The 19,693-nt window shown below is 43.9% G+C and overlaps 2 protein-coding genes across 2 annotated transcripts in view; one reads left to right on the forward strand and one right to left on the reverse strand.

Moving 5' to 3' along the window:
• The window catches only part of LOC128639908 (uncharacterized), a 205,391-nt gene that overhangs the window by 100,679 nt on the left and 85,019 nt on the right, over nt 1–19,693 (forward strand).
• The window catches only part of CALY (calcyon neuron specific vesicular protein), a 98,418-nt gene that overhangs the window by 11,419 nt on the left and 67,306 nt on the right, over nt 1–19,693 (reverse strand). For both annotated transcript variants that reach the window (XM_053692167.1, XM_053692168.1), the window contains exon 2: nt 11,879–12,021. In XM_053692167.1, coding sequence (XP_053548142.1) covers nt 11,879–12,001 — 123 coding nt within the window. In that variant the 5' untranslated portion in view covers nt 12,002–12,021. The remainder of the gene's footprint in view (nt 1–11,878; nt 12,022–19,693) is intronic.

The raw sequence follows: 19,693 nt of genomic DNA on the forward strand, positions 1-19,693 counted from the left end.
TGTCCCTTTAAGGACACTCCAATTAACGCCTGTCTTCCTCTCACATCTGTTCAAATATGAGTTCAATGACCAGTAATACTAAATATATTTTGTTTAACATTCCAACTGCTAACTCATATGCAATCAATTTAATTAGACATAAAAGATAATGATCAATTCCAACGTTTTCCTATGCAGCCTCCGACACCTGTGCAAATAATTATTGTGGTTTATGGTAAACACAATAGGATGGCTTGTAGAATACATCCTGCCAAGTATAGCCCAGAACTACATGGGATTTAGCGCACCCATGCTATGCAACATGCAAATGTTAGCATGCCTTAGACTAGTGATGGCAAACCTTGGCACTCCAGATGTTTCAGAACTACATTTCCCATGATACTTAGGCAGTCTAAAGTCAATTTGAGCATCATGGGAAATGTAACTGCCCTAGACTATCACTCGAACGACTAAAAAACATAAATTATGCTTACCTGATAATTTAATTTCCATCGTTATGAGGAGAGTCCACGGCTTCATTCATTACTTGTGGAAATACAGAACCTGGCCACCAGAAGGAGGCAAAGACACCCCAGCCAAAGGCTTAAATACCTCCCCCACTCCACTCATCCCCCAGTCATTCTGCCAAGGGAACAAGGAACAGTAGGAGAAATATCAGGGTATAAATGGTGCAAGAAGAAAAACAAAAGAAATTTAGGTCCTCCCAAAGGAGAACCGGACGGAAGCAGTGGACTCTCCTCGTAACGATGGAAATGAAATGATCAGGTAAGCATAATTTAGGATTTCCATCTTAATACGAGGAGAGTCCATGGCTTCATTCATTACTTGTGGGAAACAAAAACCAAAGCTCTAGAGGACACTGAATGAAAAAGGGAGGGTAAAAAAGAGGAGGACCCTATTCTGAGGGCACCACAGCCTGCAAAACCTTTCTTCCAAAAGCTGCTTCACCCGAAGCAAAAACTTCAAATTTGTAAAACTTTAAAAAAGTATGTAAGGAGGACCAGGTAGCTGCCTTACAAATTTGCTCCATAGAAGCCTCATTCTTGAAGGCCCAAGAAGAAGCCACAGCTCTAGTTGAGTGAGCCGTAATCTTCTGAGGAGGCTTATGTCCCGCTGTCTCATAAGCCAAGGGAATCATGCTCCTCAGCCACAAAGATAGGGAAGTGGAAGAAGCTGTCAGGATACCAGGAATCAGACTGAGACGAGAAGTGCAAAGATAATCACACCTTTTATTAATAGCAAAAAATAATAAAAAGTCCATAAGTCAAATAACAAGCCAGGAATCAAAACCAGAGCTGGTAGTCAGACGAGCCGAGTCAGGAGCCAAAGTGAATAGTCAGACAAGCCGAGTCAGGAGCCAAAGCGAGTAGTCAGACGAGCCGGAATCAGGAACAAGGAGAACAGCAGAGTCAGGAACAAGCCAGGGATCAGGAACCAGGAGGGAAGTCAGACAGCCAGGTAATACACAGGAGCTCTCACAAACAGGTCTGAGACAACGCAAGGGCAAAGCATACTGAACAGAGGCCCTTTAAATAATAAGTGATGACATCACAATTCTGAGACTGCATCCTGTCTCACACGGATGATGTACACCAGTCTGGCCATAAAAGGAAGTGTAGGAAATGAGCAGCATCCCACAGTATGCACCAGAGTCAGCAAGAGAGGTGAGTAAAATAGCTGCCAGTAGCACATGGCAAACAAAGCAGGAAAAAACCCTGACAGTACCCTCCCCTCAACGACCCCTCCCCCACGGGAGGACAAAAGGCTTATTGGGGAAACAGGCATGGAAGGCACGGAGGAGGGCGGGAGCATGAACATCAGAGGAGGGAACCCATGAACGCTCCTCTGGACCGTAGCCCCTCCAGTGAACCAAATACTGTACGCAGCCCCTGGACATATGCGAGTCAATAATGCTACTGACCTCATACTCCTCATGGTTGTCAACAAAGATAGGACGGGGACGAGGCAACACAGTGGTAAACCGATTACAAACCAATGGTTTCAAGAGGGAGACATGAAAAACATTGGAGATGCGCACTGCAGGAGGAAGGTCAACAGCGTAGGCCACAGGATTGACCCGTCAGAGTATTCGAAAAGGACCAACATAACGGGGAGCCAGTTTATTGGAAGGCACACGAAGGTTCAAGTTGCGGGAGGACAGCCAAACTCTCTCACCAACCTGGTAGGAAGGCACGGGCAGATGCCTACTATCAGCCTGGAACTTTTGGCGCAGCATAGAACGATGAAGGCAATCCTGAATCTGCACCCACGTGGAACGGAGTTGCCGGAGATGCTCCTCCAAAGCCGGAATACCCTGAGACATGAATAAATCGGGCAACAAGGATGGTTGAAACCCATAATTCGCCATGAACAGGGATAACTTGGAGGAAGCATTAATAGCACTATTATGAGCAAACTCTGCCCAAGGTAACAGTTCAGACAAATTATTGTGGTTATCTGAGACATAGCAACGGAGGAACTGTTCCAGAGCTTGATTAGACCGTTCCGCAGCGCCATTGGATTGAGGGTGATATGCCGAGGAGAAGGAAAGCTGGATCCCCATTTGAGCAATGGGCAAAAATTGAAGCAAGCTCCTGAGCGGTAGGCAACTTCTTCAAGGGAATGCAATGTGACATTTTAGAAAAACAGTCAACCACCATAAGGTTAACCTTATTGCCATAGGAAACAGGGAGCTTGACAATGAAGTCCATGGAAAGATGTGTCCAAGGACGCTTACCATTAGCAATAGGTTGAAGAAGACCCACAGGAAGACGTCGAGGAGTCTTATTCTGTGCACAAACTGAGCAGGAGGCAAGATACGCAGCAAAATCAGAATGAAGACCTGGCCACCAGAATTGTCGAGTGCCAGACCAAATCATTTGATTCTTTCCTGGGTGACCTGCGGCTTTAGGATAGTGGTAAGTGTGCAAAAGTTTAGTTCGAAGATTCTCAGGAACAAAACACTTACCACTAGGTTTCTCAGGAGGTGCATTGGTTTGTGCAGCCAGGATCTCCTCCCCCAAGGGAGAAGTCAAATTAGTACGTATGGTAGCCAAAATATGGTCAGGAGGTATAACTGGAGTGGGTACAGACTCCTCCTTGGACAGAGGCGAAAATTGTTGAGAGAGGGCATCAGCCCTAACATTCTTACTACCAGGCAGGTAGGAGACCACATAATTAAACCGAGACAAAAATAGCACCCATCTGGCCTGTCGGGGCGACAAACGTTTTGCTTCAGATAGATAAGTTAAATTCTTGTGGTCAGTAAGAATGAGCACTGGCACGCTAGTGCCCTCGAGAAGATGCCTCCATTCCTTGAATGACAAAATTATGGCCAGTAATTCCCTGTCGCCAATTTCATAATTGCACTCCACTGGAGAAAATTTCTTAGAAAAGAAACCACACGGATGCAAGGAACCGTCAGGCGTAGGACGTTGAGACAAGAGGGCACCTACTCCAGTCTCAGGCGCATCGACCTTAAGAACAAGCACCTTGTCAAAAACGTCTAGGAACTCTCGGTACTCCTCTGACAATTGAGATACCGAAGATGTGCACAAGACTTTACATACATTGAGGAGACCACGACAAAATTTCGGACCTGCGCCACTCAAGACTAGGATTGTGCTTTTGGAGCCAGGGATAACCCAGAATAACCGGAAAATGCCGTGAGTTTATCACCTGGAACTGGAGGGTTTCAAAATGGAGAGCCCCAACAGCCATGGATAACGGAGCAGCTTCGTGAGTAACGAGTGCGGGCTGAAGGGGCCTGCCATCAATGGCCTCAATAGCAAGCGGAATAGACTGAGGCAAAACAGGAATGGAGTGCTTTGATACAAAAGCACTGTCAATGAAATAGCCCGCAGCACCGGAATCAACAAGAGCCTGGGTGACTATGGAGGAGTCCATCCAGGAAAGGACAACCATGACCAAAGGTTTCTCCTTTAGCGGTTCTGGGGACGAGGATAGACCACCCAAGGTCTGCCCCCGACAGGACCTTAGGTGTGAGCGTTTTCCGGCCGTGTAGGACAAGACTTCAAAAGGTGGCCCTGTAACCCACAATAGAGGCAAAGCCCCTCCCTCCTCCTAAAGGCCCTCTCCGCCACGGAGAGACGCGTGAATCCCAACTGCATTGGCTCAGCAGCACCTGGTGACTCAGGACCAGGAGGCATGGGAGGAGAGGGAGGCATGGGTGGGAACGAACACGTAGGAGACAATGGAACAGGAGGCTTCTGCAAGCGCTCCTTGAAAGAGGGCCTCTCAATTAGTCTGATGTCAATTAGGATCAAAAAAGACACCAATGCCTCGAGATATTCTGGTAAATCTCTGGCAGCAACTTCATCTTTAATCGCATCAGAGAGCTCATGAAAGAAGGCGGCAACAAGAGCTTCATTGTTCCAACCTACCTCTGCGGCAAGCGTACGGAACTCAATGGCATACTGAGCAAAAGGTCTTGTACCTTGCTGAATGGACATGAGTCGTTTAGCAGCAGAGGAGGAGGGAGCCGGAACATCAAATACCCTTCGAAAGGAGGCCACAAATTCAGGGTAATTTGAAATCACAGGTTTATTACTCTCCCACAAGGGATTAGCCCAGGCAAGTGCTGTGTCAGAGAGTAACAAGATGAGAAATCCCACCTTAGCTCTGTCAGAGGGAAACTCCTGAGGTAACATCTCAAAGTAAATGCCCACCTGGTTCAAAAACCCTCTGCACTGATTAGGATCGCCTCCATATCGCTGAGGTAGAGGTGCAGAACCAGACATGCTCCTGGTAGGACTAGGTGCAGCAGCGGAAACAGGCGCTGCCATAACTTGCGGGACACTTTGGTCCAAATGTGCAGTGCGAGTCAGCAGGGTTTGCAGGGCTAGTGCAAATTGATCCAAGCAGTGATACTGTTAATCCATCCTGGAAATTATGGCAGGTAAAGGTGGATTATTAGCACCATCAGGATTCATGGCCTTTACGTAATGTCAGGGTGCCAGGAATCAGACTGAGACGAGAAGTGCAAAAATAATCACACCTTTATTAATAGCAAAAAATAATAAAAAGTCCACAAGTCAAATAACAAGCCAGGAATCAAAACCAGAGCTGGTAGTCAGACAAGCCGAGTCAGGAGCCAAAGCGAATAGTCAGACGAGCCGAGTCAGGAGCCAAAGCGAGTAGTCAGATAAGCCGGAATCAGGAACAAGGAGAACAGCAGAGTCAGGAACAAGCCAGGGATCAGGAACTAGGAGGGACGTCAGACAGCCAAGTAATACACAGGAGCTCTCACAAACAGGTCTGAGACAATGCAAGGGCAAAGCATACTGAACAGAGGCCCTTTAAATAATAAGTGATGACATCACAATTCTGAGACTGCATCCTGTCTCACACGGATGATGTACACCAGTCTGGCCATAAAAGGAAGTGCAGGAAATGAGCAGCATCACACAGTATGCACCAGAGTCAGCAAGAGAGGTGAGTAAAATGGCTGCCAGCAGCACATGGCAAACAAAACAGGGAAAAAACCCTGACAGGATGGTTTTGCAGAAAGACTCTCCCTGCATCTTCAGACCCTAACATTCGTCAATGTTCTCACTGAGAGGCTGACAAGACTACTTAAAACTCCAGTCCCATTCAGAAGAGTACTACCCTCCATAAGAGACTACTCCGAAATCTTCTGACACTTCTCTGCCATCCTCCTGTGACGAAAGGCAAAGAATGACTGGGGGATGAGGGGAGTGGGGGAGGTATTTAAGCCTTTGGCTGGGGTGTCTTTACCTCCTCCTGGTGGCCAGGTTCTGTATTTCCACAAGTAATGAATGAAGCCGTGGACTCTCCTGGTATTAAGATGGAAAAACCTTGATCTGGTAAAATGAGTGGAAAAATAGAAGCACTATTGATTGCGCTTGAGTGATGTAAAAGCACAATAGTACTAATATTTTTGCACTCCACCTGTAATCTAGGTCCTCCATTACCATACCTTCATTATCACATGGCAAGACCACCAAATAAAAATATACCTGTCTCCTCACTTGATGGCGAAAAAAATTGTGTTGCTTTCCCAGGACTAGTATACTTTAAAGGGACCACCTATTACCACCTATAAATTACTCTTGTATAGTTTTATTGTAAAGACTTGCTTACAGAGTCCCTAAGACCCAAATGTGTCTGGTAATTGTTTAGCTTTATTACTCTTCCCACTTGAGTATACAAAATACGCTTGGATGGTCAATGAAAGGTGTTTGACCAGTGAGGTTTTAGGACATGTTAATTAGCTCCAAGTACTTCATTTGCTCTATGACATAGAATATTATTGTTTATAACAGGAGTTCCCAAACTTTTATATATTGAGAGTCAGTCAATAAAGGTTGGATCAACCAGGGGCCGCATTACACTCGCACATAGCCCTCAAAATAAAATAAGATTATCAGAGTTTATATTTATATTAGATAAGAAATTAATTACTATTAATGAATTAACTGAATTAAAATGACATTTAATTTAAATTGAATTCAAATGGTACAAATACAAATGCAAAATGTTGGGGTTTGTCTTCTGCTTAGTGATGCTGAGGGCCACACACACAAATAATAATAAAAAACTTGGGCCTAGATTTAGAGTTCGGCGGTAAAAGGGCTGTTAACGCTCCGCGGGTTTTTTTCTGGCCGCACCATAAATTTAACTCTGGTATCGAGAGTTCAAACAAATGCTGCGTTAGGCTCCAAAAAAGGAGCGTAGAGCATTTTTACCGCAAATGCAACTCTCGATACCAGAGCTGCTTACGGACGCGGCCAGCCTCAAAAACGTGCTCGTGCACGATTCTCCCATAGGAAACAATGGGGCTGTTTGAGCTGAAAAAAAACCTAACACCTGCAAAAAAGCAGCGTTCAGCTCCTAACGCAGCCCCATTGTTTCCTATGGGGAAACACTTCCTACGTCTGCACCTAACACTCTAACATGTACCCCGAGTCTAAACACCCCTAACCTTACACTTATTAACCCCTAATCTGCCGCCCACGCTATCGCTGACCCCTGCATTACACTTTTAACCCCTAATCTGCCGCTCCGTAAAACGCCGCCACCTACGTTATCCCTATGTACCCCTAATCTGCTGCCCTAACATCGCCGACCCCTATGTTATATTTATTAACCCCTAATCTGCCCCCCACAACGTCGCCGACACCTGCCTACAATTATTAACCCCTAATCTGCCGACAGGACCTGAGCGCTACTATAATAAAGTTATTAACCCCTAATCCGCCTCACTAACCCTATCATAAATAGTATTAACCCCTAATCTGCCCTCCCTAACATCGCCGACACCTACCTTCAATTATTAACCCCTAAACTTCCGATCGGAGCTCACCGCTATTCTAATAAATGGATTAACCCCTAAAGCTAAGTCTAACCCTAACACTAACACCCCCCTAAGTTAAATATAATTTTTATCTAACGAAATAAATTAACTCTTATTAAATAACTTATTCCTATTTAAAGCTAAATACTTACCTGTAAAATAAATCCTAATATAGCTACAATATAAATTATAATTATATTATAGCTATTTTAGGATTAATATTTATTTTACAGGCAACTTTGTATTTATTTTAACCAGGTACAATAGCTATTAAATAGTTAAGAACTATTTAATAGTTACCTAGTTAAAATAATAACAAATTTACCTGTAAAATAAATCCTAACCTAAGTTATAATTAAACCTAACACTACACTATCAATAAATTAATTAAACACAATTGCTACAAATAAATACAATTAAATAAACTAGCTAAAGTACAAAAAATAAAAAAGAACTAAGTTACAGAAAATAAAAAAATATTTACCAACATAAGAAAAATATTACAACAATTTTAAACTAATTACACCTACTCTAAGCCCCCTAATAAAATAACAAAGACCCCCAAAATGAAAAATTCCCTACCCTATTCTAAATTAAAAAAGTTACAAGCTCTTTTACCTTACCAGCCCTGAACAGGGCCCTTTGCGGGGCATGCCCCAAGGATTTCAGCTCTTTTGCCTGTAAAAGAATAAATACAATACCCCCCCCCCCAACATTACAACCCACCACCCACATACCCCTAATCTAACCCAAACCCCCCTTAAAGAAACCTAACACTAAGCCCCTGAAGATCTTCCTACCTTGTCTTCACCATCCAGGTATCACCGATCCGTCCTGGCTCCAAGATCTTCATCCAACCCAAGCGGGGGTTGGCGATCCATAATCCGGTGCTCCAAAGTCTTCCTCCTATCCGGCAAGAAGAGGACATCCGGACCGGCAAACATCTTCTCCAAGCGGCATCTTCGATCTTCTTCCATCCGGTGCGGAGCGGGTCCATCTTGAAGCAGGCGACGCGGATCCATCCTCTTCTTCCGATGTCTCCCGACTAATGACGGTTCCTTTAAGGGACGTCATCCAAGATGGCGTCCCTCGAATTCCGATTGGCTGATAGGATTCTATCAGCCAATCGGAATTAAGGTAGGAATTTTCTGATTGGCTGATGGAATCAGCCAATCAGAATCAAGTTCAATCCGATTGGCCGATCCCATCAGCCAATCAGATTGAGCTCGCATTCTATTGGCTGATCGGAACAGCCAATAGAATGCGAGCTCAATCTGATTGGCTGATTGGATCAGCCAATCGGATTGAACTTGATTCTGATTGGCTGATTCCATCAGCCAATCAGAAAATTCCTACCTTAATTCCGATTGGCTGATAGAATCCTATCAGCCAATCGGAATTCGAGGGACGCCATCTTGGATGACGTCCCTTAAAGGAACCGTCATTAGTCGGGAGACATCGGAAGAAGAGGATGGATCCGCGTTGCCTGCTTCAAGATGGACCCGCTCCGCACCGGATGGAAGAAGATCGAAGATGCTGCTTGGAGAAGATGTTTGCCGGTCCGGATGTCCTCTTCTTGCCGGATAGGAGGAAGACTTTGGAGCACCGGATTATGGATCGCCAACCCCCGCTTGGGTTGGATGAAGATCTTGGAGCCAGGACGGATCGGTGATACCTGGATGGTGAATACAAGGTAGGAAGATCTTCAGGGGCTTAGTGTTAGGTTTCTTTAAGGGGGGTTTGGGTTAGATTAGGGGTATGTGGGTGGTGGGTTGTAATGTTGGGGGGGGGGGGTATTGTATTTATTCTTTTACAGGCAAAAGAGCTGAACTTCTTGGGGCATGCCCCGCAAAGGGCCCTGTTCAGGGCTGGTAAGGTAAAAGAGCTTGTAACTTTTTTAATTTAGAATAGGGTAGGGAATTTTTTATTTTGGGGGGCTTTGTTATTTTATTAGGGGGCTTAGAGTAGGTGTAATTAGTTTAAAATTGTTGTAATATTTTTCTTATGTTGGTAAATATTTTTTTATTTTCTGTAACTTAGTTCTTTTTTATTTTTTGTACTTTAGCTAGTTTATTTAATTGTATTTATTTGTAGCAATTGTGTTTAATTTATTTATTGATAGTGTAGTGTTAGGTTAATTGTAGGTAATTGTAGGTAGTTTATTTAATTATTTTATTGATAGGGTAGTGTTAGGTTTAATTATAACTTAGGTTAGGATTTATTTTACAGGTAATTTTGTTATTATTTTAACTAGGTAACTATTAAATAGTTCTTAACTATTTAATAGCTATTGTACCTGGTTAAAATAATTACAAAGTTGCCTGTAAAATAAATATTAATCCTAAAATAGCTATAATATAATTATAATTTATATTGTAGCTATATTAGGGTTTATTTTACAGGTAAGTATTTAGCTTTAAATAGGAATAAGTTATTTAATAAGAGTTAATTTATTTCGTTAGATAAAAATTATATTTAACTTAGGGGGGTGTTAGTGTTAGGGTTAGACTTAGCTTTAGGGGTTAATCCATTTATTAGAAGAGCGGTGAGCTCCGATCGGAAGTTTAGGGGTTAATAATTGAAGGTAGTTGTCGGCGATGTTAGGGAGGGCAGATTAGGGGTAAATACTATTTATGATAGGGTTAGTGAGGCGGATTAGGGGTTAATAACTTTATTATAGTAGCGCTCAGGTCCGCTCGGCAGATTAGGGGTTAATAAGTGTAGGCAGGTGTCGGCGACGTTGAGGGGGGCAGATTAGGGGTTAATAAATATAATATAGGGGTCGGCGATGTTAGGGGCAGCAGATTAGGGGTACATAGGGATAACGTAGGTGGCGGCGATTTGCGATCGGAAGATTAGGGGTTAATTATTGTAAGTAGCTGGCGGCGACGTTGTGGGGGGCAGGTTAGGGGTTAATAAATATAATATAGGGGTCGGCGGGGTTAGGGGCAGCAGATTAGGGGTACATAAGTATAACGTAGGTGGCGGTCGGCAGATTAGGGGTTAAAAATTTTAATCGAGTGGCGGCGGTGTGGGGGGACCTCGGTTTAGGGGTACATAGGTAGTTTATGGGTGTTAGTGTACTTTAGAGTACAGTAGTTAAGAGCTTTATGAACCGGCGTTAGCCAGAAAGCTCTTAACTCCTGCTATTTTCAGGCGGCTGGAATTTTGTCGTTAGAGCTCTAATGCTCACTGCAGACACGACTCTAAATACCAGCGTTAGAAAGATCCCATTGAAAAGATAGGATACGCAAATGGCGTAGGGGGATCTGCGGTATGGAAAAGTCGCGGCTGAAAAGTGAGCGTTAGACCCTTTAATCACTGACTCCAAATACCAGCGGGCGCCCAAAACCAGCGTTAGGAGCCTCTAACGCTGGTTTTGACGGCTACCGCCGAACTCTAAATCTAGGCCTTGGAGAGCCACGTGTGGCTCACGGGACATAGTTTTGGTTTGCCTTGATTTGAAAGTATCTGCTATCCTGTAATCATTTGTTTTCCCATTTAGATGTAGAGAGATTGAATGTCAAATGAGAAAACAGCAAAATAGCTACAGCCAGGGAGCACTGAGATTAAAGTCAAGGGATCCCATAACGTAACTGTGTAGACTGTGATAAATGGTTCCTATGGGAGTTATGACACCAAAGTTGCTTACAGACTGGGGAATTGCCTGGCATACGACTCTTTAATTCCTCCCTATAAATTTGGTCAGCAGTACAGAACCACAAAGCTGTTTGAACAGTTCGAGGAGCATAAAAATATTGGAAGTTCCTCTTTCTTGCTATAGCTTGTGCATTTTGTATCCCAACAACAAAGAAAAGGAGGATCCTCATAAGTTTCATCATAGTTAAAATGAATTTTGAATACAGTGCAGATCCTAGTGGGCTGTACATCCCCAGTCTACTACCATTCTATTTGTCTCTTAAAATTTACATCCCTACTGCTACACCTGCTTCAAAATCAGTCTTTCAGAACAGCCATATTTGTGTCTGTCTGCTTGTCATCACAGGCAGAAGGGAGCATACTTGCATATAACTATGCATTTGTAGAGCGGTTCGGTCTATGCTCTGCAACTGCACAGTTATACATCAGTTTCCTTACTTCCACCTATGGCGACGAGGAGCCGGGAGCGAACTTTAATACTTTAGTGCACAACTACAAAACAGATTACTAGTCACACACACATTATTCAGACACTGGGCTAGATTACAAGTGGAGCGCTTATTTTTCGCGCACACGTAAACGGGCAAATTTGCCTGTTTACAGGCAAGCAATAAATAACCAACCATTACAAATTTGTCAGTTTGCGGGAGTGAGATAATTTAGCGTTCTACTTGTATTCTAGCCCATTGTCGTAAAGCATTAGAGTAAATTTATATATTTTGCTTTCCTATATGTCAGGTAGTTTCATGGCATAACTTTGTGCATAGTTCTACTAGAAGACTTGGCAGTTAAGGAACACAAACTTTATAATATTCTGTACAACATGTAAGATTCTAGTATTCAAACTTCCCAGACCTGTGTACTCTTCTTTAGTCTACTTACCTTATCAGGAAAGGGTTGTTCCAATTGGTTGACATCCAAAGGAGCTATCAATGGTACCGTGTCCTCATCCACTCCCTGATCATTGTCTCCCTTCTCTGCCAGGCTAGACCCCAGCTGCACCATGGTCCCGGGTACAGCTACAGCTGCAAATGAAGAAGGGGATTGGTTAGCTATCTTTAGGAGCAATCACAAAGGACAGACAAAAAGATGCTTATAAACTACTATTAAAAAGTTTCATTGTCAACATATACTATAAGTAACTGTTTGGGAGTGTATTTTATACAGAACTAAAAAAATAAACCTTTTCCTTTCCTCCAGATGAATCTTTTCTAGCTAGTTTGCTAAGTTGAGGCAAATTCTGAATAGATGCTTACAGCCATAAAAGCATAAACAGGTCCAGCACATGATTTGTTAAATTGCATAAGAGTGTATACGTGCTGATCCAAATAACAGAGTGTCAGGAATCTACCTGTTACCTCCCACTGTTGTGTCATAGCGCTTCCTGCCCTTTAAATTCTAGCTACACCCTGTTCCTAGTGCTTAGTATTGTTGCTACTATCCCTATGGTATTTGCTAGCTCCTGAGCTCTATCCCCATTATTGATATCATACTAGTAACTTTTGTTGTTGCTCAACTCCTTCCTCTCAGTGGATTACAAAACTCTGCAGCTCATGCTGCTTACAAGCCTCTTGGAACATTTGAGCTAACTTAATACCAAAATCGTATGCCAGCAAATTGGATTTGCATACAACCCTCCCTGAATTAAACCGCCTCTCCTTACTCCTTGGATAACATAAGTATTGTCACTGTCAACCTCTATTTCATAACAAAGCCACAAACCGCTTACTTCAAACAGCCAAGGTTTAGCCGTTGCGGTCCGACCGCGAGCGTGTGATGTCACCCAAAGGATCCGACTTCAGCCACGCCTGCAGTACCCGATCAGGAGAGCGGTTACCAAGTAAACTCCTTCTCAGCCTCCAAGGTACACACGTATACCTCGCCTCTACTAACAACAACTGGACTGCCAAGTAAGGTACCTAAGCCATCTCACAACAGTAAGTGGGATCACTAGGCTTCAGTTGCTCAATTGTTATCTATAGTGCTGGACTCTCTCATAATAAGCCGTGTCAGCCAACATAAGGATTTCTGTTCACATATAGAACATTACCTCCTTGCGACTTATCCTAAACTGGCATTACTGAAATTTCTGCATTTTGACTTCTTACTTATGTGTTCTACTCGCATTATGTAATACTATACTTGTTACATTTTGCCACTGACTCTATCAACTCCACTGTGCAATATTTAGTTATTGAATACATTGTTTCAGTAACTATAGCTTTGTGGTACAAACCTTTAAAAAGGTCTGCAGCTGCGATCAGCAAAACTTCTGTTTAAACTTGGGATTTACATACAAGGCTTTTATCCTTACACAGAGCAACATTGTATATTATTATTATTATCAATTATTTGTAGAGCGCCAACAGATTTTGCAACACTATAAACATAGGAATGATATGCAAGGTAACATTTAAAGGGATCAAGTGGGTAGATGACCCTGCCGATTGTTGCACTATTGTAGTCAGCTCTCAGGAAGGTGATCTGCAAACAGCTAGGCTCATAGGCTTACATGGAAAGGGGGTTCAAGGGGATAACAAAGGAGGAGAGGAACTGAAGTTAGAAAAGTTTAGTGTAGGCTGTATGCATCCTTAAACAGTAGAGACTTTATGTAGAGCTTGAAACTTTCAAAATTAGTGGAGAGTCTTGTGAAGTGAGGCTGAGAGTTCCACAAAATAGGGGCCAGTCTGGAGAAGTCCTGTAGACTGTAATGTGAGGAGGTAACAAGAGGAAGAGAGGAGTAAGTTGTGAGCACAGCGAAGGGGACGGGAGGGAGAGTATCTGGAGACAAGGTTTGAGATATAGGGGGAGCAGTGCAATTAAGGGCCTTGTATGTCAGTCAGAATTGTGTGTTTAATTCTGGAGGCTAGAGGAAGCCAGTGAAGGGATTGGCAGAGAGGTCTTCTGAACCATGGACCTTGTGAAATGTACATAAAATGGAATGAACATAATAGATTAGTACACTGCTCTAATAGCCAAAAGGTAAAATAGAATGCAAAAAACATAAATTATGCTTACCTGATAATTTCATTTTCTTCCGTTGGAAAGAGTCCACAGCCGCATTCATTACTTGTGGGAAATAAGAACCTGGCCACCAGGAGGAGGCAAAGACACACCAGCCAAAGGCTCAAATACTCCTCCCCACTTCCCCTATCCCCCAGTCATTCTGACAAGGAACAAGGAACAGTGGAAGAAATATCAAGGTGAAAGGGTGCCAGAACACTATACACGAAAACGCATAACAAAAACGGACGGGGGGCTGTGGACTCTTTCCCACGGAAGAAAATAAAATTATCAGGTAAGCATAATTTATGTTTTTCTTCCTAATGGGAAAGAGTCCGCAGTCGCATTCATTACTTGTGGGAAAATTATACCCAAGCCAAAGAGGACACTGAATGCCAAGAACGGGAGGGTAAGAGGCGGCTCAATCTGAGGGCACCAAAGCAGAACCACATCCCATAAAGAAAAAAGTCCCGCTTCATCCAAAAACCGGGAGCAAAAACCATGAGGAAAAATGGCCCCAAGGACATAAACGACAGTCCCAAGCTTGCTTAAAACCACACGCAACGCAACCGAGTCAACAGGACTCGAAGCACACTATCGCCGAAAGGCAGATTCCAGACACACGCCCCCAATAAAGGGGCCCCGACCAACAACTCCCCAAAGGAAGAGTGATAACTAACCAGATCTCTGTCTTCCAAAAGACAGATCAAATCTAGCTCGCGAGACTCAATAAATCTCACCAGATGCCAAGAAAAAAAGGGCATCATCAGCCAAACGCGACCAGGGTGGAGACCGAAAAACCGCACAGATGACTAAGTAGCACGCCATAGTGCAAGCCACAGAACAAAGGGGAAAAAAAACCCTTGTCCAGCTCCACAGTTGGAGGGAACCAAGGAGTTTGCCTCAAACCGTAAAATAAACCGAGGCGCCTTCCGACGAAAACCCCGCAGCTCGGGATAAAAGGAACCAGTAAACCAAGTTCCTAGGCGAAACACCCCTCCATGGAGGGAAAATTCAGATGATCCAAACCCCCCGAGAGCTCAGAGAGCACCTCAACAGGGACCCAAGGCATCCAAAAGAAAACAGAGGCATCTGACAAGTCGAAAGATGACCAGAACCACAGCTTAGGATCCTGAGATAACCAGGGACGTCCTCCACTACCGCCGAACTTTCGCAACGAGGACCGCCCACATACGTAAAGACCAACCTGTCAACGACAGGAAAAAGTCCGGGGACAGAGTCCCACCCCCCCCTTGAACGAGAGGGAAGAAAAGGAACACCAAACCCAGAAGCCAATTCCCAAGGGTATCTCCATCCCTGAACCAGGGACTAACTAGGAAAACACCCACAGAGAGACAAAAGTCCCCCAAGGGAAGACTGAGGACAAGGGAAACCTTGCCCACCGGACACAAAACTCGACACAAGAGTCAAAACTACCCAAAATGAGCAGAGACTATCCGAGGAGCAATCTCGGGGCCCCACAACTGATGCTGTTGTGTAAGGACATATGACCCTTACCAAGGCACTCCACAGGAATGCTGATTCAAAGTCAGAGCCCAACAGACTCCAAAGGAAGTCACGAACACATTCCCTCACAGAAACAAAGGCCCCGAACAGCCATAAGAAGGGACCAGACTCTCTAAAAAAGAGAAAATGAAAAACCCCTTCCAGACACAACCCGAATACCGGAGGGAAAAAACGGGACAGGTATAAACGGAGCTATACCAATACCACCCGGAAAACCCCAGTCCTATCCCAGATCCGCAATAGACCTGAAGGAGGAGGACGTCACAGAGAGTCTTCCACGAACTGAAAAACCCAAGTCGAACAAGACCTGAGCCAGACCACCACCAAAATTCCGGTCAGACACTCCTCACCCGAGGAAGTAACCTGAAAAAATGGGAACTCTAAAAAACCCAGAGAAAAAGGACCACGAAAAACGCAGAACTGATCTCAAGGCGACACAGAGTCCAACTCAGCGATATTCAGAAACTAAGGTCCCACGTCGGCCCCAGACCCAAAGAGGGTGGAATAGAATCCTGGAAGAAACCAGAACCAGAACTGAGTTCCTGCCAGAGGAGACCTCCAGCAACAGCGAAGAGGCGAAACAGCCACCCACGTGGCAAGTCACATGCTAACCACCCAACAGCACAGCTGCCGTATCACAGAGAATGCAGGCAAGAAACACGTTATCTCTCGCATACCAATCAAGCGCTCCACCGTTAATCCACGAAAGGGATCCGTTAAAAGCGGAACAAAACGAGGTCCAGAGACCTGAGAAGCCTAAACCTCCCAAAGGGCAGCAGAAATCCAAGACCAAGGCCCAAAACCGTCCTAGCGGAGAAGGCCCCGCTCCCCTATCAGGAGAGCCAGAAGCGAAGCGGCGGAAAACCACTGACACAAGCCCTGGGAATAGATTGGCACGCCAAATCTCTCCCGGTATTCGGACTCAAAAGTCCACAATGTAGATGTATAGCGTAGTTTGTGAAAACAAACAATATAACAATAAAACAAACACTTAAGGTCCTGCCGGACCCGGCAGGCGCAACATGCGTCACTGACAACTTAACAAGGTGCACACAAAACTCCGGACCTAACAAGTCCATGAACAACTTCCATGGAAGCAATAAAAGGCCAGTCCATCCCTAAAATTCCCGAAGGAATAATCAAAATAAAAAATATCCTAACCGGATGAAAGAATATAAGGCAGCCCGAAGACATCCGCCAAAATAAAAAATCTGGGAAAGAACATGAGCGACCGACAGGAGATGATCCACGCCACTAGTCTAGCTCGAAGCACCATTTGAGGACTGCACATTCCCCGACTGATAAAGGAGAGGATCCCCCAATAAGTCGAAAAGAAGACGGAGTAGGCCGCACAGCCATGCGATCCGATAATGAAAGGTGCAACATGGAGGAATATTCACCCCCGGGGGGAAACTGCATAGACCCACCCGAAGTCTGGACACCCAGGATAGTCAGGCAAGAACACAACCACGCATAAACCTCTGGGTCCTGCAGGTCGAACCAGTGCCATCAAGACATTGAACGTAAATAACCTGCGACCTCCAGGGGAAGGAGAGTTAACATTAGGGTTACCCGTAAATGTAGTGGAAGGGTGCTGATGGGAATCCGCCATTTGAGGGACAGAGCTCCCAGAGGCTAATGGCTCAGTAGGGCCCTGGTTCCTTGAGCCTGAGGAACCAGGCGCCCTAAGAAGGCACAAGAGACAGGACTGGTAGACCTGCGTCAGTGGGGCCAAAGCAACTTCCTCACAAGAGGAAGAATCGGAATCAGAAACTACAACAGTCTCAGCTTCAGAATCCTTTGTGGCTAAAACCAAAGAGAAAAACAGGACTATATAAAAATGAATGGCACCTGACAACCACAATGGCTGGGGCACTCACCACCTCCTATGACCAGATCCAAACAAAACAGACCGTCTTCGTCGCCACATGGTCAGGAATGCGGAAGCGTAAAAACCCAGCGTAACAACGCACAGTCATAAGGTGAACCGTACAGTCCCAAAAAAGCGCACCAGAAAAAGGCGGCAACTAGGCCCCACTAAATACTTTAAGCAATTCTCCTGAAATGTGAGATGTCTCAGCCCTAGAGCCAATACCCACTACACAAAGCAGGGTGATCACATAATCAACATGATTAAGCAACCCCTCCCTGTTTACAAAACCCCCTAAGGAAGGAATTATCTCATGATTCCCAGATCCGTACAGAAAAGCCTAACTGAGACCCATACCTATCGGTCACATAACAAAATAACAATCATATTGATAAAATGAAACGATCTTACCTGAATCGACGCCGTGGAACAGGAACACAATCCTTCAAGTGTGACGGATAGTAGCGTCGCCTCCGCCATGGACTTGAGAGAAGACAACAGGTAGCGAAGTGAAGGTTCGGCAGCACCAAGTACTAGAGAAGCTGTTAATACGAGTCGGGATGATGTCGCAGAGAGAACTCCCACTGCATCTCCGGACTCTAACATTCACCCAGGCCCTCACTGAGAGACTAACAGAACTACTTAAAACTCCCGTCCCATACCCTCCATAAGAGACACACTTTTTTGAGAAAAAATAAAATAAAAGTACTGTTTTTATTAAACTTCTGACACTTCTCTGCCAACCTCCTGCGACGAAAGGCAAAGAATGACTGGGGGATAGGGGAAGTGGGAGGAGTATTTAAGCCTTTGGCTGGTGTGTATTTGCCTCCTCCTGGTGGCCAGGTTCTTATTTCCCACAAGTAATGAATGCGGCTGTGGACTCTTTCCCATTAGGAAGAAAATGAAACAATGTTTAGACAAAATAAATAAAACCTTACAATTATTCTGAACCAGAACAAACTAGCAAAGAAAAAATCCAGGAAACACAGCAATGAAAGGGAGATTAGAAAGAGAAAATGGGTAAAAGCATGGCATCTTCCTCCCTAAACTAATTTTTACTTTCTTTACAGCATCTGGGCAGCCACTCAATTACTTATTCTGGCAAGATTCAGGAAGATGCGCACACACTCACACAAAATGATCTCTTAAAGTGATAGTAAATTCTAGCGTTTGTGAAACGCTAGGATATACCAATGCAACAAATATTGGCTAACAGGTGTAATTGTCACCTCATTGAAAAATAGCATTCTGCTGCGAGTGGTCTGAGGCGCTCATCGCAGCGAACACTGCAGACGTGCTACATTTAGCCACCAATCAGCAAGTGCTACCCAGGTTCTGAACCAAAAATGGACCGGCTCTTAAGCTTAGATTCCTGCTTTTTCAAATAAAGATAGCAAGAGAACAAAGACAAATTGATAAGAGGAGTAAATTAGAAAGTTGCTTAAAATTGCATGCTCGAGTCTATCTGAACCATGAAAAAAAATGTGTGTTTAGTATCCCTTTAACTATGTGTTTAATTCCTTTACTTAGGTTAACACATAGTTATATACAAACAATAGTACAATAATAAAATGCTCTAACATATTAGCGCATTTCTATACTTTTAACTCAAAGCTGACAGGGTACAATTTTTTTTCAATTCTGCATTTTTATTTTGCAAGATTTTCACATATGTGTTTTATTTAAGTCTTCAACACAGACATAAATGATGGCTATTACTGCATGTACATTTTAAAAGGTAACAATTATTCATATCAGAACTGTCTCTATATTTAGCTAATGACATTCTGCAGAGTCATTCCTATCTGCATAATAAATAACCCTTAAGACTTTGCATCACATGGTTCATTCACTAGTATCTAGCTTTAGATTTCTGCAGACAATGTTCAAGGTTCTTGTGTATCATGACTGGAAATTAGACATTTGCAGATGAAAAGAATAGATGTATTTATTTTTAAATCTAGAAATCTTGAGCGTCTTAGCTTTAGTGTAAGTACGTCCCCGTTGTTTCTAGTTTACAAGACAGAGGGTAACAACAACTCTCAAACCACCATAATCTGTCCCCACATATACAAAGATAAAGGGCTAGATTACAAGAGGAACACTATTTTATTGTGAGCCCACAAAGGAGCAAATTTGCCCGTTTACCCAAGCACGTTAAAGAACCAGCCATTACAGGTGGATGGTTAATGCTACCGCGAGCTTGTGAGTTACACTTTGTGCTTAAAGAAATTAACCAGAATTCAGACCTCTGCTTAATTTAAAAAAAGTTGCCCCAATTGCACCTTCCACCCAAA

This window comes from Bombina bombina, chromosome 9 (assembly GCF_027579735.1).
Source record: "Bombina bombina isolate aBomBom1 chromosome 9, aBomBom1.pri, whole genome shotgun sequence".
Lineage (NCBI taxonomy): Eukaryota > Metazoa > Chordata > Amphibia > Anura > Bombinatoridae > Bombina > Bombina bombina.